We start from the raw sequence: 27,173 nt of genomic DNA, 5'->3' as shown, positions 1-27,173 counted from the left end.
GCTGACTGCTTAGTGGTGTCATTTTTAGAAACAGAGATTATATTTATACCTTAGAGGAAATGCTGGGGAAGAATGGCTGGATCACTGTCATTTCTAGGCCTTCTGAGTCCATGACCTGACTGCTTAGTGGTGTCATCTTTAGAAAGGAAGATTATATTTATACCTTAAAGGATTTTTTGTTGTCCCTTTGTTCAGTCTCACCTATGGTCACTTCTTGACCATTTGTTCTGAGGAGGGTGCTAAAAAACCCCAAGTTGATTGAAGAAAGTTTGCAGAATTGCCATGTCTGGACTTAAGAGCTAAGGAAGTTAAGAACTTTACAAATGTGTACGCAAACATGGTCCTAGATGTTAAAAATATAAATGTAGCCAGCCTGCATATAGGTTTTGTTTCTTAAGAAATTATTTTCTATATATCTTCCTCTTCACAAAATCAGTTATACCTTTATATTTTTATGAAATGCTGGCCTCGGGCACCTCTGTCAGGACTGCAGAAATTTTACTTTTTGAAACTGTTACTTTTTATTAACAGTTCCAGAAAATAAAATTCCTAAAGTTTAGGGTGTGGGGTAGAGAGGGGGGAAGTATTTTAATGCCCTAATACCAAGTTCTTTCAGTGGCAGGCCAACTTAAAACAAAAAGTCAGCCTTGCCTAAAAATGGTTTACTACTAGTACTGTCCTTCAATTTTTCTAGTGTTTTTTTTTCCCTTCTATCCCACATAAGTGGTGAGCACCACATTTTCTGTGAGAGAAGATGAGGAAGTCCATACTAATTATTGGTGTGCCCCTTCACTTGACAGTTTTCTAAGAAGAAACACTGCAGCTTCTGTGCCTGTCGACATGTCAAACACGTCTTCAGAGTCCAAATTCAATATTTAAAGCTTTTGGTCAGTTACTCTTCCTTCCTGAATCTCAGGAAAATGATTGAGTCCTCAGTTCAACTGTAAATTTTTCTTTTGTAAGTCATCTTGGTAAGACTTCTCACTTAACAATGTTTATTTAGTAGCAGTTAGTCTGTCCTGCTGCTGGCTCTGAGTTGTAATTGAAGCCCCTTTCTGGTGGAGTTTATCACAGAGCCTAAAAACCACTTGTTTATTGTGCAGTCCAGGTTGACAATCATATTGTTGTCATACTCATTGCCACTTGGTAACACCTAAGGCATAGGGGGAACTCAAGACTCTCAACTCAGTGGTTGCCAGGACCACCCTTGCCATTCTTTGACATGCCTTCAGAAGCTAAGTAGTCTTTCCCTCCCCACTCTCTGGCACCTTGAGGCATCCTTTATATGCTTTCCCACAAGCTACATTAGCTTTTTTTCCCCATCAGCTACCTCTTAAGGCCACTGAATTAGTCAGTAGGTGACGTTCTGTTGTAGGCAAAAGTTATCACTCTTAAGCTCTTTCTCACTTCTGCAGTAAACAGTCTAAAGCCTCTGGCTTACAGAGTTGGAATTGGGAAAAAAAGAAACATTCAATTAAATAAACACGTGAGTAAATTCTTGATAACTCCATTTTGCAAGCCTGTGGACCACTTTCTGGTACCCTGAAAGAAAACAGCATTGGGTGGTTGATAATCCAGCTGACGATTGGGCCTTTCAAGCCTGTGCCACGTTTCTTCTCTTCCTCTTCCTTCATCTGATGGATGGCAGAGCGTAGAGAAGGCAATGGTAAATTCCAGTCAGCAGAGCATAGCTTTATCTTGTTATACATTGTGGTTACCTGTTAAAGCTCTGACCTGTGCTATTTTGTCAAAAATGTTACCTGAATCAAGTTCTTGCTTATCTAATCATTACTGAGAGTTTAATACTTGAAGTCTAATCCACTTTAGAACTGGTTTCTCATTGACAACTTCAGTTATTCCTTTGCTGCAAAATGAATACAGAGTTTTTAAAATCAGATCTTAAACCTAACCATCCAAGACCTTTAACAAACCCACTGAATTATTCTTGTCAATTACAAAAAATGATTTTCTAACTTCCAGCTGATTGTTCTCCAGAGTCTTAAGGCGTAAAGTCAGTTGTTTGGAGCTGTAACGTGGTAGTGTACTTCTTCCCAAAGCTAAAGGCCTATCTCTAGGTAGGTGCACCTCAAAGAACTTTATATAGTTAATTTTCACCTTTCCCTAAGTTATTTATTAGGGGTTATGCTTAACTGTTGGGGTGTTTTTATTTTTTAATTTCTTTAGAGCACTTTTAAAATGGCATGTTACACAGAACAGCTGATGAAATCTTATCCGTTGCATCATTTGAAAGCTGAATTCTGCAGAGCATACTGTCAGATTGTTTGTGGAAGAGAAAACTAGAAAGAATTTGTTGGGGTTTTAACTTGTTTCTAGGGCCGTGAGTGCACCAACATGGACACCCATGAAATTTTATGTTTCAGTTTATTGTCAAACATAATTAAATTCCTTCAGGCAGTGTTCTTTTAGAGTTTGCCAAAAAATAAGACTGCTGCTGTGATAACTGTGTTAAGCTACTGATAAGATGAGGAGATATCTCTATTAACTGGAAGGTTGTGTTACACCCTGAAGTCTGTCAGCTAAGGAAAAGGATTTTATATAGGCTAGTGTCTATATTAAACACAAGAAAAGTATCGGTAAAGATTTTGCATGTGGTATTAGCTGGCAAATACTGGAAAAACTAAAACTGATGTACTGATTAGTAAGTAGAGGAATTCACGTATCTGTGACAGTGTTTGAAGCGTTTGAGCATGTGTTCCTTTTGAGATTTAAAAAAAAAAAAAAAACTTAGGCAGGATGGTTTTGCATAGCTCACAAGTATCCTGATCAATTCTGTGTTTAAATGCATGGTATTTCAAATTCCTAAATGATCCATGATGTTGATACTTGATCCCGCGTAGAGCTTAGCAGAAGAGCACCCTTACACACGGAATACTTTCCTACTGGGGTGCTGACTGTTGTGAGAAGAGCTGCAGGACTGCGGGGTGAAAAACCACCCTGTTGCTTTCAGCTTTGCTTGGAGTTACTCAGATAAGTGTCAGATAATGTTCTTAGTTAAGCAACTTATTTACTGTAGAAAATAAGCAGCAAACTCCCTGTATTTGGGTATTTAGGAATAAAGAGGCTTGTGCATGTAGCAAGTGTGAGTTTAGTTTAACTCAAGAAAATATGTCTGTTATTTTGAGTCTGGGAAAGCTTGACCTCATGGCTGGAATATTGAGCAACCGGCTCTAGCTGGTCCTGCTTTGAGCAGGGGGTTGGACTACATGGCCTCCAGAGGTCCCTTCCAATAGCATCTCTTCTGCTATTCTGTAGTCTGATATAAATCATCTGATATAATGCCTTTATATATCTAGTTTTTCCTCGGGGTCATCCTTGAATTCAGGCACTCACTGTAGAAGTTCTTTTAATTAATGTTTTTTATAATGCTGCCTTTCATGGACTAGCCATCCTTTAACTGTAGGAATGCAAATATCTGCTTTAATTAATGTTTTTTATAATGCTGCCTTTAATGGACTAGCCATCCTTTAACTGTATCTGTTTGATAGAACCATCTCCTGTTACAGACAAGATGTATTTAGCACTTGCCTGAGTATTCGACTCTAGATCCATTGTTAGGTAAGGAAATGTCCCTTATGAGTGAGGGTATGGTTTCAATGAGAGTCTTAATTTCTTAATTTAACTTTATATGCTGAAATTATGCTTGAAGGATGAATTTCTGCAAACGTATGTTATGCTTGATGAACATGGTCATGCAAATCTCTTTAATTACTGCCTGTTTAGGATTAGTCGTGGCCATATTGAACCAAGACGATTGGGCCTTTCAAGCCTGTGCCACGTTTCTTCTCTTCCTCTTCCTTCATCTGATGGATGGCAGAGCGTAGAGAAGGCAATGGTAAATTCCAGTCAGCAGAGCATAGCTTTATCTTGTTATACATTGTGGTTACCTGTTAAAGCTCTGACCTGTGCTATTTTGTCAAAAGTGTTACCTGAATCAAGTTCTTGCTTATCTAATCATTACTGAGAGTTTAATACTTGAAGTCTAATCCACTTTAGAACTGGTTTCTCATTGACAACTTCAGTTATTCCTTTGCTGCAAAATGAATACAGAGTTTTTTAAATCAAATCTTAAACCTAACCATCCAAGACCTTTAACAAACCCACTGAATTATTCTTGTCAATTACAAAAAATGATTTTCTAACTTCCAGCTGATTGTTCTCCAGAGTCTTAAGGCGTAAAGTCAGTTGTTTGGAGCTGTAACGTGGTAGTGTACTTCTTCCCAAAGCTAAAGGCCTATCTCTAGGTAGGTGCACCTCAAAGAACTTTATATAGTTAATTTTCACCTTTCCCTAAGTTATTTATTAGGGGTTATGCTTAACTGTTGGGGTGGTTTTATTTTTTAATTTCTTTAGAGCACTTTTAAAATGACATGTTACACAGAACAGCTGATGAAATCTTATCCGTTGCATCATTTGAAAGCTGAATTCTGCAGAGCATACTGTCAGATTGTTTGTGGAAGAGAAAACTAGAAAGAATTTGTTGGGGTTTTAACTTGTTTCTAGGGCCGTGAGTGCACCAACATGGACACCCATGAAATTTTATGTTTCAGTTTATTGTCAAACATAATTAAATTCCTTCAGGCAGTGTTCTTTTAGAGTTTGCCAAAAAATAAGACTGCTGCTGTGATAACTGTGTTAAGCTACTGATAAGATGAGAAGATATCTCTATTAACTGGAAGGTTGTGTTACACCCTGAAGTCTGTCAGCTAAGGAAAAGGATTTTATATAGGCTAGTGTCTATATTAAACACAAGAAAAGTATCGGTAAAGATTTTGCATGTGGTATTAGCTGGCAAATACTGGAAAAACTAAAACTGATGTACTGATTAGTAAGTAGAGGAATTCACGTATCTGTGACAGTGTTTGAAGCGTTTGAGCATGTGTTCCTTTTGAGATTTAAAAAGAAAACTTAGGCAGGATGGTTTTGCATAGCTCACAAGTATCCTGATCAATTCTGTGTTTAAATGCATGGTATTTCAAATTCCTAAATGATCCATGATGTTGATACTTGATCCCGCGTAGAGCTTAGCAGAAGAGCACCCTTACACACGGAATACTTTCCTACTGGGGTGCTGACTGTTGTGAGAAGAGCTGCAGGACTGCGGGGTGAAAAACCACCCTGTTGCTTTCAGCTTTGCTTGGAGTTACTCAGATAAGTGTCAGATAATGTTCTTAGTTAAGCAACTTATTTACTGTAGAAAATAAGCAGCAAACTCCCTGTATTTGGGTATTTAGGAATAAAGAGGCTTGTGCATGTAGCAAGTGTGAGTTTAGTTTAACTCAAGAAAATATGTCTGTTATTTTGAGTCTGGGAAAGCTTGACCTCATGGCTGGAATATTGAGCAACCAGCTCTAGCTGGTCCTGCTTTGAGCAGGGGGTTGGACTACATGGCCTCCAGAGGTCCCTTCCAACAGCATCTCTTCTGCAATTCTGTAGTCTGATATAAATTATCTGATATAATGCCTTTATATGTCTAGTTTTTCCTCGGGGTTATCCTTGAATTCAGGCACTCACTTTAGAAGTTCTTTTAATTAATGTTTTTTATAATGCTGCCTTTCATGGACTAGCCATCCTTTAACTGTAGGAATGCAAATATCTGCTTGATAGAACCATCTCCTGTTACAGACAAGATGTATTTAGCACTTGTCTGAGTATTCGACTCTAGATCCATTGTTAGGTAAGGAAATGTCCCTTATGAGTGAGGGTATGGTTTCAATGAGAGTCTTAATTTCTTAATTTAACTTTATATGCTGAAATTATGCTTGAAGGATGAATTTCTGCAAACATATGTTATGCTTGATGAACATGGTCATGCGAATCTCTTTAATTACTGCCTGTTTAGGATTAGTCGTGGCCATATTGAACCAAGGGCTGTCCCAAAACAGTTTTAGACAGAGGTTCTCTAAACCACCTTTGGAGGTATGCACCATTCCATGGACCTGATACTGAATTTCAGTAATCACGGATTAGGAGTTGACTTGTATAGATGTGACATGACTTTTTCTTCTTTGTACCTGAGGCAGTAAAGCTGTTGAACTATTTAATCAGTTTTCCCTATAGTTTTAAGGCTGGGTTATTAGACAGATGGGATTAGGTTTAGCAATGACAGCAGATAATATTTTGAACGTTTTCTAGTTTCTAATCTTAAGGTAACCACCAAAAAAAAGTTGTCTTGTTGGAAAATTTTCTGGTATTGTAAAGTGGAAAGGGCCAATGAGTGGTGGACGCTGCTATGAGAAATATTTACCCTCTGTGGTTTTTTTTCTCTATTATCTGAGTGACTGATGGTAAATGGTGTCTGCTGTTGACTATTTTTGTATCTCATGGTTTATTTTCTCAGTTTCTTTGTTAAACAAATAATTTGAAAAAGGTAAAAAATCCATGGTAGCTAGGGATTGTTTTTCTTACTAAAGGATGAAGAACATTGCAGGGTTGCCAGTCCTGATGGATCATAGGATTCAATACAGTAATAAAAACATGAAGAACCGTAACTTTGGGGGGATTCCTAGATTCACCACACACGCTCTCCTGTGAGGAAAAGGGAGCAGCCAGTTACTTTCACGACATGGAAGAGGGAGAAGAAAACTCATCCTTCCCACCTAGTTTGGCTGTGCAACAACATTTGTTAGTGAATAAAATGTGACCCATTCCTAAGCACGAGGAGATGAAGCACACCTGCAGTCACTCCTGCAGACATGGGAAGAAAGATTGATAGTTTGAGCCTAGACAGAGAGCAACTCTAGAAATGTTGGTGAAGTGACAGATATGAAGCTGGCAGTATTATTTGGTTTTTTTGAGTTATAAACTGGACTTTTATCTGCCAGAGAATCTGTCTTAACATGTGTGATAGGATCTTTGTTTCTAACGGGAAGGAACAGTGTTCAGAAATCAAGCTGTGAGGAACAAAAAAACCTATGAATAATCTAAGCCTCAAAAAACCCTATGCACAAAGTAATTACGATTTTTTTTAGCTTGTTACTTAATTTGTAAAGTAGTTTTTGACAAGATTATGTCCAAAGCCAGAAAATATTAGGATATGCTGATCTCCAGTTTGCCTTCCAGTGTTGGTACATGTTCAGCTTGGCCTGTTTCAGTGGGAAACCATTTGGATACAGAGCATAAAGATGAGATGGAGTTGGGTTTTTTTTGCAGGTGGGGGTTAATTTCTTAGAGAATGGTTGCTGAATATCAACACACTCATACCTTGTTGTCCTCATCCTACCTTCCGTTTTAACATAATCTCACAAGGTGATGACTTAGGTTCAAATGGACCTTCAAGCTTCATGCCTGTTTTCTGAGGGTTGGTTTTTTTCTGTATTTTTGCTCGATGTCTTCTCTGAAATCAGTATTTCTTGGAGTAATCTTGTCCCTAATCCCTCAGTGCTCAGTAGCAACTCCTTTTTTGCCTTCCTTCGTCTGAAAACCTTTGTTGTTAGAAGTGCAGCTTCTATGGTTTGCATCTCCTCTTTCAGTTGCCCTGGGATCAGGACTTCGTTACACTGATGAAAATGCCTTTGGTGGCTGTGACCCAGGCAGTGCATGTGAAGGTGCAGGTGAAAAGGGACTACATGGCCTCCAGAGGTCCCTTCCAACAGCATCTCTTCTGCAATTCTGTAGTCTGATATAAATTATCTGATATAATGCCTTTATATGTCTAGTTTTTCCTCGGGGTTATCCTTGAATTCAGGCACTCACTTTAGAAGTTCTTTTAATTAATGTTTTTTATAATGCTGCCTTTCATGGACTAGCCATCCTTTAACTGTAGGAATGCAAATATCTGCTTGATAGAACCATCTCCTGTTACAGACAAGATGTATTTAGCACTTGTCTGAGTATTCGACTCTAGATCCATTGTTAGGTAAGGAAATGTCCCTTATGAGTGAGGGTATGGTTTCAATGAGAGTCTTAATTTCTTAATTTAACTTTATATGCTGAAATTATGCTTGAAGGATGAATTTCTGCAAACATATGTTATGCTTGATGAACATGGTCATGCGAATCTCTTTAATTACTGCCTGTTTAGGATTAGTCGTGGCCATATTGAACCAAGTGCTATCCTAAAACAGTTTTAGACAGAGGTTCTCTAAACCACCTTTGGAGGTACGCACCATTCCATGGACCTGATACTGAATTTCGGTAATCATGGATTAGGAGTTGACTTGTATAGATGTGACATGACTTTTTCTTCTTTGTACCTGAGGCAGTAAAGCTGTTGAACTATTTAATCAGTTTTCCCTATAGTTTTAAGGCTGGGTTATTAGACAGATGGGATTAGGTTTAGCAATGACAGCAGATAATATTTTGAACGTTTTCTAGTTTCTAATCTTAAGGTAACCACCAAAAAAAAGTTGTCTTGTTGGAAAATTTTCTGGTATTGTAAAGTGGAAAGGGCCAATGAGTGGTGGACGCTGCTATGAGAAATATTTACCCTCTGTGGTTTTTTTTCTCTATTATCTGAGTGACTGATGGTAAATGGTGTCTGCTGTTGACTATTTTTGTATCTCATGGTTTATTTTCTCAGTTTCTTTGTTAAACAAATAATTTGAAAAAGGTAAAAAATCCATGGTAGCTAGGGATTGTTTTTCTTACTAAAGGATGAAGAACATTGCAGGGTTGCCAGTCCTGATGGATCATAGGATTCAATACAGTAATAAAAACATGAAGAACCGTAACTTTGGGGGGATTCCTAGATTCACCACACACGCTCTCCTGTGAGGAAAAGGGAGCAGCCAGTTACTTTCACGACATGGAAGAGGGAGAAGAAAACTCATCCTTCCCACCTAGTTTGGCCGTGCAACAACATTTGTTAGTGAATAAAATGTGACCCATTCCTAAGCACGAGGAGATGAAGCACACCTGCAGTCACTCCTGCAGACATGGGAAGAAAGATTGATAGTTTGAGCCTAGACAGAGAGCAACTCTAGAAATGTTGGTGAAGTGACAGATATGAAGCTGGCAGTATTATTTGGTTTTTTTGAGTTATAAACTGGACTTTTATCTGCCAGAGAATCTGTCTTAACATGTGTGATAGGATCTTTGTTTCTAACGGGAAGGAACAGTGTTCAGAAATCAAGCTGTGAGGAACAAAAAAACCTATGAATAATCTAAGCCTCAAAAAACCCTATGCACAAAGTAATTACGATTTTTTTTAGCTTGTTACTTAATTTGTAAAGTAGTTTTTGACAAGATTATGTCCAAAGCCAGAAAATATTAGGATATGCTGATCTCCAGTTTGCCTTCCAGTGTTGGTACATGTTCAGCTTGGCCTGTTTCAGTGGGAAACCATTTGGATACAGAGCATAAAGATGAGATGGAGTTGGGTTTTTTTTGCAGGTGGGGGTTAATTTCTTAGAGAATGGTTGCTGAATATCAACACACTCATACCTTGTTGTCCTCATCCTACCTTCCGTTTTAACATAATCTCACAAGGTGATGACTTAGGTTCAAATGGACCTTCAAGCTTCATGCCTGTTTTCTGAGGGTTGGTTTTTTTCTGTATTTTTGCTCGATGTCTTCTCTGAAATCAGTATTTCTTGGAGTAATCTTGTCCCTAATCCCTCAGTGCTCAGTAGCAACTCCTTTTTTGCCTTCCTTCGTCTGAAAACCTTTGTTGTTAGAAGTGCAGCTTCTATGGTTTGCATCTCCTCTTTCAGTTGCCTTGGGATCAGGACTTCGTTACACTGATGGAAATGCCTTTGGTGGCTGTGACCCAGGCAGTGCATGTGAAGGTGCAGGTGAAAAGCCAGGTTGATTTAACAGGTCTCTTCTTCTTCTGAGCAAGGGTTGTCTCACAGAACCACCCCTCTGCACTTCTGATTGTATTCTCCTACCGCTTCTTGTGTTGATGTTTGTGTGACTGCACAGAAAACGGCTTCAGCTCGGTAAGCACTGCAAAACTGACTTTCACAGACAGGCAAGTCTTGTTCTGTTGAGTCAAAAAAGGGGGACAGATGAGCAGAAACATGGGAGAGAACAAGACTGCCCCATAGTAGCAGAGAAACGTATGTGCATCTGCACCTTGCAGTGCTGAAAGGCTGTGGTGGGGACGATGTGCTGAATCTCCACCAACGAAAGTATTGAAAAACAAGCAAGACAGTAACTTCAAATGATTTAATGATTGATGATCATGCCTTGGAGCAAGGTCAGTGACTGGAGGGTCTGTCAAGATCCCTTACAGCTGCTGTTCTCTGATCCTCAGAGAACCTCATCGACCTGCAGAGTGTGCAGAAGTTGTAAAGTGTTTAGATCAACCTGTACCATGGGACAACTGGTGGTGGTGTTAGTAAGAAGTGTACGAGTTATCAATTATGCACATCTCCTGAAACATTGATGATCTCTGGCACGTTACCAGCTTTCTTTCAAGAACTTAAATGGTACTTTTGGATGTAGTATTACTAGGTCTGTCCAACTTTGGTGAACATCCTTAAGAGGGGCAAGGCACAGTTGTTCCCTGGTGCCTTGTTCTGTTCTTGGCTGTGCTTTGCAGTGAGGTTTTCTGTCCTGTCCTCCATAGGGTGGGGATCTCTGCCCAGACCTAGTGGTGGAGGAGCATCATCTGCAGTGCTGATCTTTTTAAAACCTTCCTTTGCTCTGGAGTGGTGAAAGAAGTGGAGAGCAGAGGCCCTAATAGGCCTCCTGTGGTTGTCCTTGCGTTTTTCTTCAAAGCAAGTCAGGAATCAGCCCGTTCACATAATTATATGTCTCTTTATGAGGACTAACCCTCACCATGAGAGTCGCGTATAACTGCAACGAGGTATTCTTCAAACCCAGCTATGAGTATGCGTGAGTCAAGGCAAATATTTGCAGTCAGCAGAATGGTGTTAGAGCTGGTTTAAAAGCTGTGCAGCCCTCTGTCTCTGAACTGCCTTTCCTGTTAGCACAAAGGAAGCCGTTAATATGAGCTGTACTTCTAATGATACCACTTAAATGCATATTTTTATTAGAATGTTAAGTTTTAAGTTGAAAAACATAATGTGAAAGGTAGCTTTATGATATCTTATGGTATTTGTTCATAAGGAGCTGAGAGTAAATAGAAAAAAGAAAAAAGGGCAGCATTCAAAAATGTATTCTTGACATCCTCTTTCATGTGCAGATACTAAATATTAGGTGGCGATCTCAAATGGAGTGGGAATATGGAATATTTGAGCCTGTGTCACACTAAAGTAATGCTAAACTGAATCAGTGTAATTCATTAAGTTAAAAGGTTTGAGTGTTGGTGCAAACTTACCTCTGTGGGGCTTCAGGGGTTGTGTGTTGATCCCACTCATTCTAGTGTAAATGGCTGCAAAGAAAGGGTGTATTTAGTTTTTGCTAAAAGGTGAACCAGATGCACTCGCTCAATGTAGAGTAGCAAGAATTATTTTCAAATGAAACTGATCATTAAAGAGAAAGTTGAGAAAAAATTCAGTGGCCAGTGATTGTTTACTGTTATGCTGCTTGAAAAGTAATGCTTAAAATATGTTGAAAGGAGCAGTTTTCAAAAAATTAGTATGTTGTCCTCTCTTGTTTGATCTATTTTCCTACTTTAATTCAGTTTGTAGTTCGATTGATGCTCACTGGGACTTCCCACGTGTTCAGAGGTCAACCTCTGTGCATGCAGCAACTTCTAATTCAATATTCTGAAAGCCAACAGTAAATAATATGCTTCAGTAGTACCTTCATCTGTATATTCATGGCAGATGTTTCCATATATAGTTTTCTGGCCTTCTTACAATGACCTGGAAGATATGCATCTTCCAAAGTAGAACAAGAAAATCTAGATCATTCCAGTAAATGGTGCAGTCATCTGTTTTGCAAGGGGACTAGTAATAAATATTCAGATAATGCTGATGGAATTAAAGCTCTTATTTATTTATATACTTTGATAAAAGTTATCTTAAGATCCACGGTACTGTAACTCGAACTGTTACCCTGAGCTCCTTTCTCCACATGCCTGCTTAAGGGGCTGGATGAAGTCCTGAAAATGTTCTTTTACTAACAGCTGAGTTTCATCTCCTTCCCAGGTATTTTAAGAACTTGAGAGATTTTTTTTTTTTTTTTTTTGGTGACAACTTGTAAGTGGGGTGAAATGTCAAAGAGTAAATTTCTGTTATTTTTAGCTGAGGGCTGTGTTCGGGCCAGATTGATGAGGTCTAAATCATGCAAGTCTGTATTCTAGTGCACCACACCCATCTCAACCATCTTCAAAAGAAAGGAAATTCTGAACTGTTTATTTTCCTTGCTAAGCCACTGTAGTTACCAATTGTTCAGCAGCTACTTTCCTTGAAAATTTTCTCCTTTTATCTAGAATATTGTGTGGTTTTCCTAGATGAATCCCCGTCAGTTGTTCAAAACACATCACGCCTCCAGCTGACCTTATTTTTGGTTTCTAGGCATGGTTGTTCCTGGAGTTCATTGAAGGATCTCTCTGGATAGATTTGCTGTCCTACCTCATTCAGATATAACCACCTGGATACCATTACTGACATCTGAGAAGAGGCTTTAATCAGTTAATTTATCTTAGAAGTGCAGGGACAAACAGAAGAAATTGTATTCTACACAAACATTAGAAGAAAATGTATTAGGGAAGATGTCAAAATATTTGTTCTGTGCTTTTCACAGAATCGTAGAACGGTTTGGGTTGGAAGGGACCTTAAAGCTCATCTAGTTCCAACCCCCTGCCCTGGGCAAGGACACCTCCCACTAGACCTGGTTGCTCAAAGCCCCTTTTGGTAACTCCTGAAGCTCTCGGGCTCTACAAAAGTGAGTTATGGTGGTTCTAGCAGAGCCTTGTTCCTAGTATTTCTGCAGGTTTGGTGGAAGTTGAATGGCTGGCTGATAAGGGATCCAGGTTAAGCAGGGACATCATGTTCTTAAAGAATGTAGACTATGAGCAAGTACCTTAGTAATTTTTTTTTTTTTTTTTTCAAATTTCCAAAATCAAAAAGGGTTCATGTGTGCTTTGGGTGATACTAACATACCTCTGCTTTCTGGCTGCTGTTAAGCCTGCATTTAGAGTAAGGCAGCTTTCCTAGCAGATTCACAATCAGAAAACTTTTCATCTAGATAAATTGTTGAGGAATACTGGGGGTTTATTTTATTTTGCTGTTCTTCTTCAAGAGTTTGGCAAATTATCTGCTGCCTGGGATAGTGTGAATTTTATGGAATGAATGTGCTGCTTATAGGTATTGAAGAGGCCTTTGATCTCATAGCTGTCTTCCAGGGACATGCCATAGTTATGTCTGTTGGCCTTTGACTTTAGGTTTCAAATTCTAAGAAGTAATTTCTGTCTTATATAAGTGGGAAACACTTAGAGTGTGTCTTAAAGGTACTCTTCTGTGTTACTGTCTGTTGTACGGCTGCTTGCCCTTCCCTTGGTGGCCTTTTCTAGTCCTATGTACCTAAATTGTATTTAGCTACTGTGCTGCAAGTTATTTTTTTCCCTTGCCTTTGATTTAGGAAGTTAGGTTTTGGGGGCATTTTGTTGAGGGATCTGTTTACCCAGGTAACGACTTCTGTATCCTTCAGCAGTGGGGCAGATGCTGGCTTTTGGCTCCTTTTTGCTCTTAGACAAGGCTTCAGTTACTGCTTGGCTTTAGGAGAGACCTTTTCAAACTAGATAGAGTGGTATGTTACTAAATTGAGATTATTTTTGTCTTAGCTCAGTGAATCTAGAAAAGTAAGTTGCATATACAGAGAGAATTGTATCTCAGTGTCCAAGTCATCTTACCTGTTACAGTTTTACTCAGACTAGTATGGAGTGTGGGAGCCCTTAGTTAAATGGTTTTTATCTTAAGTTTATAAACCATGTGAATCTTCAAGTGATTCCCTTCTGTGCTGATGTGAATCTGGTTGCTCTCAGAGCTCTTTGTATGATTCCAATTCAGACAGAAAGTGTTTGGTGACATCTGCTGTGGTTCAAGTGCTAATGATGTAATTTAAAATATGTTCAGAGGGGCTCCTAGGTATCTTGATACTGTATAAAGAATCCAAATTGACTGAGACCCACAGTGCGCATTTGGCGAGATGTGTTTTAAGCTTGAAATGATCCTGTTTAGCGACAATTCAGCTGCACATAAAACTTTTATGGGATTTCTTTATGTTCATATATGGTAACATCTCAGCCCCCATGCTTGTGCTTGATGATGGAATTATTTTACAACCCCGGCCCAGAAGAAATCACTGCCAAAGATAACAACTATCACGATAGTGGTGATCATGTCCCTAGGTGTTTGGGAAAATGCATGAGGTTCCCTTTCCCATTGACGTCAAAGTGCAGACTCGTTTCCTTTAATTGAAATTTAGGATCTTCCCTGTATCCTGAAAGACCTCATCCCGGATATCACTACTGTGACACTACATTTTTAGAAAAAAGTGTGGTATCTTTCTACTGTAACAGCAAGTAAAACCTGTGTAGGAACACACAGCATAAAAAGGTTCTTATGAATAAAGTGTTCATTTTACTTTTTTGTTCAGCCTTCATCTTTCTATGAAGGACTTAATCTTCTTTATATAGCAGGATTCAGATTATTTATTTTTTTTTTCACCAGACTTTTAAAAGTTCTGTCTGAATTCTCATCTAAAACTAATTCTGTTTCCAGGTTGCTGTATTTACTTCAGCAAGAAACCTCCAGCACAGAACTGAGAACAGAATGCGCCGTGGTCCTCGGAAGCCTTGCAATGGGTACAGAGAACAACGTCAAATCCCTTCTAGACTGCCATATTATCCCAGCCTTATTGCAAGGTACTTTCCTCTTCATGGATCTCTATTAGTAAATATTCCTAAAGTACTCAAATAAGCAAAGATAATGAAGCTGAATAGTAGTTTTTGTCTATATTAATAGGATTACTGTCACCAGATCTGAAGTTTATTGAAGCTTGTCTGCGATGTCTCCGTACCATTTTCATCAGTCCTGTAACTCCAGAGGATCTGCTATACACAGTAAGTTGCAGGCAGATTATGGTGTCCTTTTAAAACCTATGGAGTTGGTGGGAGTGAAAGGTCTTGTCTGCAGTAGTAACGAGGAGTTGCTTGACCAGCAATGTTAGTATTTCTCACCTACATTTAAAGCATCTGGCTCACCTAACATTCATAGCAAGATTTGATTATTAAATGGTCGACAAGGTACCATACTGATAAAGAATAAACCTAACATTTTCAGGCTTGTGTGCAATCTTAAGGAGTAAAAGCTGTCTCTAAACGGTATTTACAGATACTGTTATCTCAACTGTATTGGCAAAAGTTATTTTCTGAAACTTAAAATTCTATCTGACACTGTCCTCCCACACCAGATATGAGCGTGCTTGCTTAGTTTTTGCACTTCATGTGGAAAAGTTTCACCTCCAACATCTCTTTGCTTTTAGTTATACATTTAACCAACAGGAGGATAGAAAATGTCCCCCACCATTGCTATAATCTTGATTTCAGCTTGGATCATGTGAGCAGTAAGTGCTGACCTTGTTAAGGAGACTGGGCAAAGCCACTGATGAGGGGTGCTGCCTTAAGGTAGTGCTGTCTCTTGGCAGCATAGACATGAAAGTCCTTGCCCAAAATCAATCACTGTCCCTTCCTTGGAAGGAAGGGAAAGAAGGATATGCGCTCTTGCCTCTTCCTTTCCCTCAGTGTAAGGGATGAAGCAGGCTGTGGCCCGAGCACCATACTGTACAAGCAGTCCTTTTCTGCCAGGAAAAGGGCAGCACTGCACCAGCCTGCCTGGAGGGCACTGAGCAGATCCAACTTCTGGGGGTCACTGGGAGCCCACAGTGCAAACCACTCTGATCCCTCCACTCAAACTGCTTTGTTGCTTGCTGAGAAAGACTTGACACCCATAGAGCAGGGCACAGCTGGCCTCTGAATTCATACTTTATGGTTCGGGGGTCTGTGTCGTTACCAGAGACAATTTCTCTGTGTTACTAGTCCTCAACAGTGGGGTTGATGTTCATGATTTTTTGTCTAGATGTTCTCCAGAGCTGGAATGTCTGCTTTGTTCTCTATTCCTTTTCTAATGATTCCTTACATTTTCATTCCAGAGTGGCAGTAGGTTTGTAAACGTGTTGTTTTCCATGGCCTCAATTTTGCCACATGCATATTCTGAATTTCATCTTCTAGTTGGTTCATCTCATGAAATCTTTCTGCAGCTCTTCACAGCTTACCCATGTATTTAGTACATGTAGATAATCAGCCAGTTTTGTCCTTCAGTGTTTACTGCCTTTTTTTTTCTAGTTGATTTGTGATTGTTCAGGAAGGAAACCCTCAATGCAGACTGTAGGCGTGACCACTGAAGGCACCTCTCCTGAGTGACCTGAGAGTTTTCTCTTTGTGTCTCTGTTCCTTCCTTTCACTCCACTTCATGCTCCCAGATTCTCCCAAGTTTGCCTGTGTGAGTTCATAATTGCATCTGCTTCCTGCTCTCAGCATCCAGAGTCAGGATTTAAGATGATCTTCTCCATTAACAATCCATTCCTCTTCCTGGGGATCAGTGCTCAGTAGAGACTATTAATTGCTCCCTACTTGGAGGGGAGATTTGATATCTTGGAGAGAGGAAGTAGAATAGCGTGTACGGTACAGAAATGTGAAAGAACCAGTCTTAGCATATAAATGACCACTGACATTGTGGGAACAGTATGTCCAAGATACTGGATACTTCTTTCTCTTTTGCTTTCTCTGCTGCACAACAGCGACATCAGAACTCTGCTACCCCATTCCTTATTCAGGCAAATGTGGTGTCCCTTAATTAACCAGAGCTACAGGAAACGATCAGCTGGTGAGGGTGCCCTTGTTCTTTAATTTCAGCTGTAATACCCATTTTTCCAAACTCCCACTTCAGTTGGGCACCTGAAAGTTAAATATTTGATGACTGTACTTAAGATGCTAATTTTGCAAATCAGCTTCTTTTTTGCTTCCCTTGTGGGAATACCCAAACCCATGCTTTGAAAAGTACCAAATGCAGATCCTTTGAAAAGAAGAGACGTTTTTCCTACCTGTTGGAAGGCATAGTCACAGCCCCCACTGCTGCAAGCTGCTTTTCACAAGGCAGCAGTTGAGAAGTTGTCTTTGCAATTAATGAAGCAATTATGGGCCTAATCAACACTTTATGGCAGACACTTCACTTTTCTGACATTGAGAATAACAGGAAGAACTTAAATTTCTCGTTTAGCCATGCTGCTTCCTCTTTGTTTCTGATCACAACAGCTTCAGGGAGACAGTCACCATTTCCATATGGCTTCAGACCTGGAATGGATAAAAGAGCTTATTCAGCAACCTTTTGAGTTCTCCTTTATCAGGTCCTATCTTGAAAGGAGAGATTCTGAGTTTGTAAGTGGTTTTCATTCGTGTCTAACAGTTTTGGAGAAGACTTCTGAAAAGTTGGTTCCTGAGTTGTATGGAAGATAGAAACTGTTCCCAGAATTTCTTTGCAGTTTGGCTGCATGGAGGATGCTCTCAAACTTCGGCCAGGACTATTTCCAAACCAGATATTATGACTTAGCTCAATGTCTCCAAGGATGTTACACTCACTCTAGAGGTTTCAGAGGACCTCTCAGTTAAGATCCAGGATACACAAGTGCTTTAAATAGAGGGGCTATAAATATTTCTTTCTATTTGTAATAGGTTTGGGAGAGAATAAACATAAAATCTCATTTAAAAAAACAAAACCATGTCATCCATAGTAACCTGGATATTTTTTTGCAGCAGAAATGCTAGGTGTTGGAAACTACATCTCTCCTCTTGAACCTTTCCTTATAAACAGGAGCTTGAAGGATAAACTGCTGGCAGTTTTGAGTAATTAAGTTCAGTTCCAAAGACACAATAGTTCTTCAGAGGTGGAAATGTTTGGGCTGTTCCCTTTAGGAACATAGGACCTGCACTGAGAAAATGTGAAGACCCATCCGTGTGTGTTGAGCTGAATGAACGCTGAGCTCTCAAAAAGGCCAGGCTCTTAGTGTCTGATACAGAGATCTTGCAGCAAGTTTGCTGCAGAAGAGTACCCAGCTGTGTCCAGATGTGCTGTGCCAGGTAAATGTGTCTTGTGGAGACATCCCTCACTGAAGGGGTGGGCTTTGGTGCCGAGACCATTTTAGTGACTATCCTGCAAATGGAAATGAGGTATGGCATGCAGTCCAGGGTGAGAGATCCATTGAGATGCAGGTATACATGCAGACTTTTGTACTTTTATTAAATTGTTAGACTGTATTTGGAGGTGTTTTGTACACCTGAACTAGGCAGCTCATGGTAGCTAGGTGTGTTTTGGCTTGCTGAATAGATTCAGGCACTGAATCTAATCCAATTTGACTCATAGCCTGTTCCTTCAGCTTGCTATTCTATTTAAAACAGAAAGAATGGATTCAGTGGCAGAAACCCTTTCCAGCCCATGAAGTTATTCTACATGTTTCCTTATGGATGTTCCCAGTGGTGATCCCGTTTTCTGGGTATTCAAGGAGCAATGAAACCACACTGCAAAGTGTACACGCGTTCCACCACGGCTCAGCAATATGTGGCTATTACAGGAGGAATCTGGGTGATCTAATGCCTTACTCCTTTCATACCTCCTGTCTGTCATGGCTGAGCCCATGCAGCAAGGCTAAACAGTCTCTAATCTGAACTGTTTCCTAAAAATGAGAGTTGTAAAATGATGAATTCTAGCTTAGAGAGCTCAAATTTAAGTTATTTGGATGACTCTAAGAATGCCAGTTCTTAGTCCTTTTTTATAAGAAAATGTTTTAAGAATAGATCCTGCAAATTTTGTTTTAATATTAAAAAGGAATATGAAAAAAATAGGTAGGTATTGGGGTCCAAGCAGGTAAATGCAACTCCATCAATTCTCTCTGAGTTCTCTTTGGATGGGCATTAATTTTGTTACAATACATGTGATGCGTAGATATTTGTCTTACATTTCCTGAAACAGACAACGTTGTAAGGGATTTGTGAATCTCAGTCTTTTAACTGCAAATTGTGAGTGTAGATTCCTCCTTTGGGAGATAAAAACAAGGATTTGGGAAGATACGTTCTAGTAAAATCTGTGAAAGAGCATCAGAAATCTTCACTTCTTTAGCTTCAGGTTGATTTCCAGTGGCTCTTGATACAAAACTTGTCGCCTTGCACTTTTGATAGATTTCAAGTGCTTTCTTAGTTAATGAGGAATAATCTAAATGTCACTCTTGTGTATTTTCACTGAAATCTGTTATTCATAAGCAATGCTACCACTTCAAGTTTAAAAATAAATCAGGATGCAAAACCGTTCTGCCACCTTGAGGGAAGGAAGGAGGGTTTTTTATAGGACAGCATTATTGTTGGCAGCATTATTTAGTATCCAGATGTGTACTGGTCATACAGTAAAGGTGACAGATGATGTCAGTATTCATTGCCTGATTAAAATGCAGGTCTGTACCTGCCAGTGTCTCTCTGGAGATAAGGCAGCTGCAGTCCATAAGAATTACTCGGTTGGTGCAAGGGTCAAATCTGGTCACAAGCTACTCGTCTCTTATTTAGCAAATAAATTAGTTGCTACTCTTCTGGCTTTCTGTTTCTCCCCAAGAACCTGAATGGATACTGATATCTATAAATTTTTAACTACAATTTCCTGGTTAGCTTAGAGAAACCCAAATTTAAGGTAAGGACAAATACAGTTATAAAGCAATATATAATAGTGGGTGCCCCTATTTGGGGGAGGAGACCAGAACAGGACAAATGTGTTTTCTTCTACCTCCACGTCGCAATCTAGGCTTTTTTTTTTGCTGACATCCCCAAAGATTTCACTGTTACATGGTTTTCTGGATCATGTAGATGTTACTAACATCAGGGAACACTGTGTCTGTCTTTAATAGCGGCAGTTTGAATCCTTGTCAGCTCCTGGGGATCTCCTCTGGCTAAGGATTACTGAGCTGGTGCAGATATTTTCAGTCAGCTCCCTCTGTTTATATTTCTTTAGTTGTGAATTCTTGTACCTCTTATCTTTGGCAAGAGCAATATCTCTGTCCGTTTCATAAGACTTCAACTTTTAGACCAACCTTTACATCCTTTTAGTTGCAATTTTTTAAATAAGCCGGATTTCGTAGTGAGTGATGTCCCTGCAGGAGATTGCAGGTCTTGCATTTTATATTTTGAAGCTTCTTTTTTTAAGTTTTACTGCCTCAGAATCCTGGGGTCTCTCTTTTCTCTCCCGCAACCCGCCTGACTTCTTGATTGTTTTGTCTGAGGTGCACTTTATTGCTGCTAAGCCCCTTAGCCTGTATGTATGTATGTTGTGTTGAACACGTTGAATGTGTGATTTGGTATCTCCAGCTGCCTAAGATTTACAGAAAATGACAAGAATCTGTTTTAATGGGTCGAATGTGTTAAACCACAGAGGAATCCAGGGTATTTGTATTGCTCTTAACTCAAAGAAGGAGACACTTTAAAAGTTTGGGGGACCTGCTATGACTTTTTAAGATTGTAACTTGTTTCTTGAGAACAAGGTTGGTCTGTTTGCTGCTTCTGTTTGGTTTCTCATGGAAATTTGCTGCCCTGCTCGGCGTATGCCCAAACCCCACTACCCACTTAGTTTACAGACCTTTACCTCTGTCCGGAGAGTCAAGAGACACTTCATTATGGTTACGACCACCAGTGCTGTTACAACATACTTGTGGGTTTAATGTCCACTATTGCCCTGCAACCAAACCAGCTCCTTGCCAGCCTTTGGGTTCTGATAGCCATGTGTGAAGGCAGAAGATCAGATGGAGCTACAGTTGGCCAGACCCTAAGAATACACTTGGAATAGTTTGTCCCTTCCTTATCCTATGCCCATAAGCATGCAGTGAGGGTGGATATATGGCTGCTGTACCTGGAAGAACTCCAATTTCTCTTATCCTATGCCCATAAGCATGCAGTGAGGATGGACACATGGCTGCTGAACCTGGAAGAAACTGTCTCTCCATAGGATGCTGAAATAGCAAATGAGGCTGTTGCACGTTGATCCTTTCTGGTTATTGAGAAACAAGCAGTTAGAAGCAGAAGTTGTTTTAATTCTCAGTGTGTTTCTTGGCTCTGTTGTCCTATTGTTTTTCTGCTGAGAACAAGAGGGCTAGATTGTTGGCAGCAAAGCTTGTTAAAACAAGTCTGCTAAATTATATATCTACATATAAGAAAATTAAAATAGCAAAAATAAATATTGCGAAGCTTTGCCTAATCTCAGATATGTGTACAAATAGGAGAGACTTATACATGTTTATTTTGCTAAGATAAAAAAATGTGATGGGAAATTTCTATATGGAAAATAATATGGGAAATAATATGGGAAATTATTTTCTATATGGAAAATAATTGGGAAATAAAACTCTGCATAATCAGCTGTGTGTCTCTGAAGCTGTAGTCATTAAAACAATCCAGCTGGTGCTACTTTCATTACTGTAAAAGTAGCTGAGGAGCATGAAGATTTAGCTCTAATTTTAGTCCACCTCTCCCTAGTCAGAGGGATGCAATTCCTCATTCAGCTGCGGGTAAAACAGAGTCTGACTGACTTGTGTAGGGTCAATATGGCACAAGTTCTTTGGAAAGGAAGATTCTGTCTTTCATCTCTGCTGTTCAGCACCTTTTATCTCATAGAAATCATGTTGTTTACCACCTTTCCAAACTAAAGTGACCTGTGTTTCTTTTCTGATCACTGCAATTGCTGCCATGAAATTGTCCTGGTAAAAGTGAGGGAAAGCTTTAAAATATTGTAATTTTGTAATTACCACAGAGCTTAAGTAACTGGATGTGTTTTCACAAGAGAACTCTATTATGATTTTCTTTTGCTGATTTATTTGGAATTCTTTATCATTAGTGTCACGCATACTAATAGATCTATAGTGTGTGTTTGACTCAAAGCAAAGGAAATGATTACCCCATATGAATAGATTAGAAAGTGAGTGCCACAGGATTCAAGGTGGACTGTAGAGTGTTCAGTCTGGTCTCTTCCTCCCCTCCCTGCTCTTTTCTACTTGGAGCTGTTAATGGAGTGGTAAGTAAATCGCACTTGTAGGAAGAAAATACTAAGACAACTCCTGAAGTAATTGTTTTCAGTGACCATGCTTGCAGTTGGTATGTTTTTCCCCCCATTCTTTTATTGTTTTCTTACAAATTAAAGATTCTGGAGATAATTTCTGAAAGTTTTATACCTAACTTGCATTCACCTTTTATTTTTTCCATGAAGATTTGACTCGGAACCGTCACTCCTGCTTTAAAGTCTGTCCTGTACTACTTTAATGGTCTTGTCCTTGTGTCCATGCAAGTTTCAGTGGAAGGGAGAACACTGACTGCAGAGTCAGGAGTACTCTTTTAAGTAACAAACTGTGCTGACATATAGTGCTAATGCTTTTTTTTTTTTCTTTTCTGCCTTGTTTCCAGGATGCTACAGTTATCTCCCACCTCATGGCACTGCTCAGTAGGTCTCGATATACACAAGAATACATATGTCAGATCTTCTCACATTGCTGCAAAGTAAGAAAGAGAATACATGTTCTTTATGCAACCTATTATGTTTCTGGCATGTAAGGAACTGCAAGATGATACTGCCTTTTGTGGCAGGAACATTAGGACAGTAATGATTGAACTGTTATTGCTCTGGATTTGCTGACAGATTTATTGGGGTTGATACATGTTTCTCTGCAGTAAAACAAAATATGCAAATAAGAGCTTTTTTTCTAGGGTGTGTATATGTATTTATACCTTTTGACTACTGAACAAAGCCAACAATCTAAGTGAATATCAATCTTCACTACTATCACTATAAATTTTGGAAGGCTTAATTTCTTTCTCTGGTAGTTTCAAGACAGCATGAGTATCTCTTTGCAGAGGTCTTGCGTGTGCTTTAAAAACAGCTGTTTTAAACTCAGAGAATGTTTTCTAGGAGCTACTGTAGATAAAAAGGAAGAAAAATGCTCTTCTCGGTTGAGCTCTACCAGTTACAGGTTTATCCAGATATGTGTTCATTCCTGCTATACAATGCAATGCCTTGATATGGGAAAACTGATTTAAAATCAGCAGCAACCCCACCCCAAAAACATGGGGTTTTGTCTTTCCCTCCCCTGCTCCAAGTTTCCACACACACTGTTTTTATATTATTGTTGTGGGTTTTGGTGGTACCCATGGCTTATACAGTAGCTGTATCAAAATAATTCAATTCAAATCAGATTTGTACAGCATCTTTCCCTTTTAGAAACAGTTTAAAACTAAAAATTCATAGATGGTATTTATCTCCCAGATTAACAAATGAGAAAGTTCCAGACTTTATGAATTTGTAAGTATTTACCTTGAAAAATATCTTTCTATCTTATCACTTGTGATGAGTCTTCTGGAACTCTGAATTATTCCTGTGTTAAAATCGTAATTTTCTCTGCCTTAACTGTTATTTATTATGTTCATCCAATTGTATTTCTTCTGTTAAGTGAAACTGAGGACTGAAAATTGTAGAGTTAGTGTGATATAAAAATATAACTCAGCTTAAACAATTGATAGAATTGTTTAAGTAAAACATAAAGACAAAATCCTATGCTGGACTGTGGAAATCACAGAATGCTATGGGGTTGGAAGGGACCTCTGGAGATCATCTAGTCCAACCCCCTAAAATTCAGATCTATAGCTAATATTGGAAAAAGAATTTGGTATTTTAAGAAGAAAAACGCACCAGGGAGGGATCTCATCTTTAAGTGGCCCTGGAAAGTTTCCTTAATGGGCTGAGTAGCTTCAACAGGTGAAAAATCATGCTGTGTTGGCTTGCAAGAAAAATACCAGAGAACTGATTATAGGATGTCATATAGATTTGAATTAGAACTGATTATAGAAGTCAGTTTGTAGAATCAGGGGCTAGCTCTGTAGCAATATAAACCCTGTTGGTTGTGTGAGAACTGCAGAGTAACTTTGGGTAATTAATCCAACATGAAAATGGCTATTGAAATCTTTTTCTAAGTTACTTCCTTGTAGCTCCGTTAACTCATGGTGACTTACATATCAAAAATATTATTTAAAAAAAAAGCAAATGCCCAGTAACTTAACAAAAGTAGGGTAAGGAAGGTCTTATGAACTCACTATCCTGTATTCAATGCCTCCTTTGCCCCCCAAATCTGACTTGAGCAAATTTTACAGTGAATGTTTTGAAAAATCCAAATTTCCGGAAAGAAGAAGTTAATTGTGTGAACAGATGGAAACGTGAATGGACAAGAAAAGCAGGGTGATGGGTGTGAGTATTAGGAAATAGTTGCATTCACAGAATAAACATGAGCTGCATAACAAAGAAACATATTTGAGGTTGAGTAAACAGATGATCACAAATGTTAAACTGATCAAGAACTCATTTCTCTCTGCCCAGGCAAATGCAGCTGTTTGGAAAAATCTAAAATGCCCTGTTCTTTCTTTTTTGTTTAGTTCTTTTGTTTCAGATGTGATTATTAAGGTCAATTACTGCATTTTTAGACATAAAAAAATACATTAATACAGTGAAGCAGAATTTGCGGGATTTTTCTGATTTATATGGATAGGCAAAGTATGTTTTTATAATTAAAAAAAAATAAATACTCAAAGTGTCAGTATTCACAATATTTTTAATGAAGACTCCATCTTCCCCCAAAAAGGCCATGAGTGAGAGAACCTTTCTAATTTTTTCCTGAAGAAATCAGTTACTGTATGTTTTCATATTAGGTACGACAGCATATTTTATAAGAGGGATTGATGCTTTTATTTCTCTTTCTCTACACCTTAGTAGATCTATTCATTGAACTGATAGTGACATATCATAACTACTGCCCTCCCTGTTCCTGCCTACCCTTCTCTGCTTAGATCTTGTGCGTCCATTTCTTTCTCTTCCTTGCCAGAGTCTTGTTTGGTTGGGTTTCTCTGGTTTCTTTTTTTTTCCTTGCCTGCTCAGATTTCCTTGGAAAAGCTCAGTTCTCTTGAGCTAGGAAATCCTTAATTTGGATTCCTAACATATTACTGCTGGTTTCTGCTTTTACTGCTTGCTTTTACTGCTTCTCACGGCATTTTTAGAGTTAAAATTCACTGATGGAAAACATTGCCCCTGGAGAAGAGCCATACTAATCGAGGGAAAGTGTTGATTTACAGGTGGGGCAGATGCAGTTTTTAACACGCAGAGCCAGGATTCTATCAACGTAGAAGCAACTAAGTAAACTGAAATCAGGTTGATGTACATGGGATGCTAAAATGCAAGTCAAAACTTACTTTCCCAGGTTCTCTCTGTCACAGTTGATTTGTTTCCAGAGTTGTGAGTAGGTAATGGTCAAATTAATGGTCAATTTTAATGGTCAAATTAAAAAGATAAGGTATGCATTTGGAAACACGTGGTTGTATGAATAATTTGAAAAGATAGTTCTGGAACTTATATATCAATGTGGTGACATCTCTGCATAAATAATGATTTCGCCACCAGTTGAAAATTAGAATCTTGTGTCTGGGAAGGATCCAGGATAAAGCCTGTAATCAAGGCAGCTTCCTCCCAAGCCTGTTCTGAGGATGTTTTCTTACGTGGTCTTAGGGCTGGTGCTGGATCCCTGAACCAAGGTACATCTCCATTTAGATTCCTGCTTTGAAAATTTCATTAGGGAATGAATTGTTACATTGTTCTCTCCTACCACTTTCTTGGAAATTGACAGTTTAAGAGGGAAAATAATGCAAATGTGTGATTTCTATTCCTGTAATGTTATGTTACATTGTTCTCTCCTACCACTTTCTTGAAAATTGACAGTTTAAGAGGGAAAATCATGCAAAACGTGTGATTTCTATTCCTGAAATGTTGTTTTGTTCAATCGTATTTGGAGAAATAGATCCCTGTAGTAGGACTGGCTCCTGGAACGCTGTTTCTATCCCCAAAAGCAGGCGGTGTTGCTATTAAATTGGTGCCTGAGCTGCTTGGAAACAATTATATTTGCAGCTTTTCACTTTTGTATTTGAAGCTGTCCCTATTTATGGGTTAGTGCTTCCCCTGATTGTGCGTTAAACAAGCTGGGTCGGTGTGTGCAAACACAACGTGTACAGATTAGGTGTTGTCATATACATCCAGTTACACAACTAAGAATCCACCTGAGTGTCTCCTCTGTACATGCCTTTGTCCTGTTTGCACAGAATTTACAATCACTAATACTTGTGAATTACTAAAACTATCTAGGTCAGTATGATTTCTTTTACTTTAATTTCATTCATTTTTTTTCACGTATTTTAATATCTGTTCTTCAGCTTCAACACTGGCATAGCTGCGGCTTTAAATCATTGCCTCAGCCACTTCTGTGTGCCAATGTAAGTTGTTTTCCTCCTTCAACCATGCTGTTTTAATTGCATTTTTTTGGTAGAAAGCTCTTGGTGGCAGTAGCAGCTGAAGCATCTCTTAAAGCACCAGATATGTTACATCTAAAAGTAAATTTAATGCCTTTTTTTTTTTTCTTAGAGGTAGGGGATGTTCTAAAAATGTTCTTTGGGATATAAGAGGAATCTGATTTCAGCTGTATCTCAAATGTGAAAATAAAGCATCGCTCGTGCTGTATAGATGTGCCCATGAGCTCAGCTGGGTTTGAACCAAAGATTAAGGAGTGAAGATACTTTCTTCACTTCCAGATTAGTCAAGAAAACGCACTGAGGTATGATTAATGCTGTGACATTCTAAAAGCTGAATTTAAATTGTGCGTAGCCTGTGCTTAATGCAAAGATGACGAGCGTCATGAAGCTACCGGTAAAGGGATGTTTTTAAGTCACAGCTCAGATTTCCCAAGAGACCAGTGAGGGTTGCAGGCCCTAGTGGGATTTCAGGTTGTTTTTTGCAACCTCATCAAGCCTTGTCATAATACAGAAGTTCTGAGAACTTTCTACTGCAAAATTCAGTATTTGTGTTTAATTCCAAATGCTTTTTAAATCTCGGCAGAATATTGAATCGACCATTGCCGACTTAGATCTTGAAGTCAATAAATGGGTGATGGCTGACTAGATTTATTGCTAAATATGTTTGAAACGAAAATAATCTCTAGGAAGGAAAATATGAATCTATTCTCAAAGCACTGTCACATTCTGTCTGGAAACAGTTTCAGGATTAATTCCCTCTCTTCTGAAGTTAGAATTGTTGAAAATGCTTAATATTACGAGAGGAGAAGACATTAGTAACTGGGGGTTTTTCATATGATTTGTAGAGAAAATCAGGAGCTTTTGATTGATTCTCATATGAAAA

General features: G+C 38.9%; 1 protein-coding gene across 11 annotated transcripts in view; it reads left to right on the top strand.

The window, feature by feature from the left end:
- The window catches only part of ARMC8 (armadillo repeat containing 8), a 79,891-nt gene that overhangs the window by 18,528 nt on the left and 34,190 nt on the right, over nt 1–27,173 (top strand). For 6 of the 11 annotated variants that reach the window (XR_001411701.1, XM_014939716.1, XM_014939711.1 and 3 more), the window contains 4 exons: nt 14,598–14,740; nt 14,841–14,938; nt 22,358–22,450; nt 26,195–26,254. Coding sequence is in view for 10 of the 11 variants with exons in the window: in XM_014939716.1 (XP_014795202.1) it covers nt 14,598–14,740; nt 14,841–14,938; nt 22,358–22,450; nt 26,195–26,254 (394 nt within the window). In the remaining variant the exon portion in view is untranslated. Of the gene's footprint in view, nt 1–4,161; nt 4,263–14,597; nt 14,741–14,840; nt 14,939–22,357; nt 22,451–26,194; nt 26,255–27,173 lie in introns of those variants that run through there. The other 5 variants (XM_014939713.1, XM_014939714.1, XM_014939718.1 and 2 more) reach the window with 3 other exon arrangements.

This window comes from Calidris pugnax, unplaced genomic scaffold, assembly GCF_001431845.1.
Source record: "Calidris pugnax isolate Ruff unplaced genomic scaffold, ASM143184v1 scaffold37, whole genome shotgun sequence".
NCBI classification, from domain to species: Eukaryota; Metazoa; Chordata; class Aves; order Charadriiformes; family Scolopacidae; genus Calidris; species Calidris pugnax.
The sequence above is the reverse complement of the archived record's forward strand: the minus strand, read 5'-3'. Positions and strand labels throughout refer to the sequence as shown.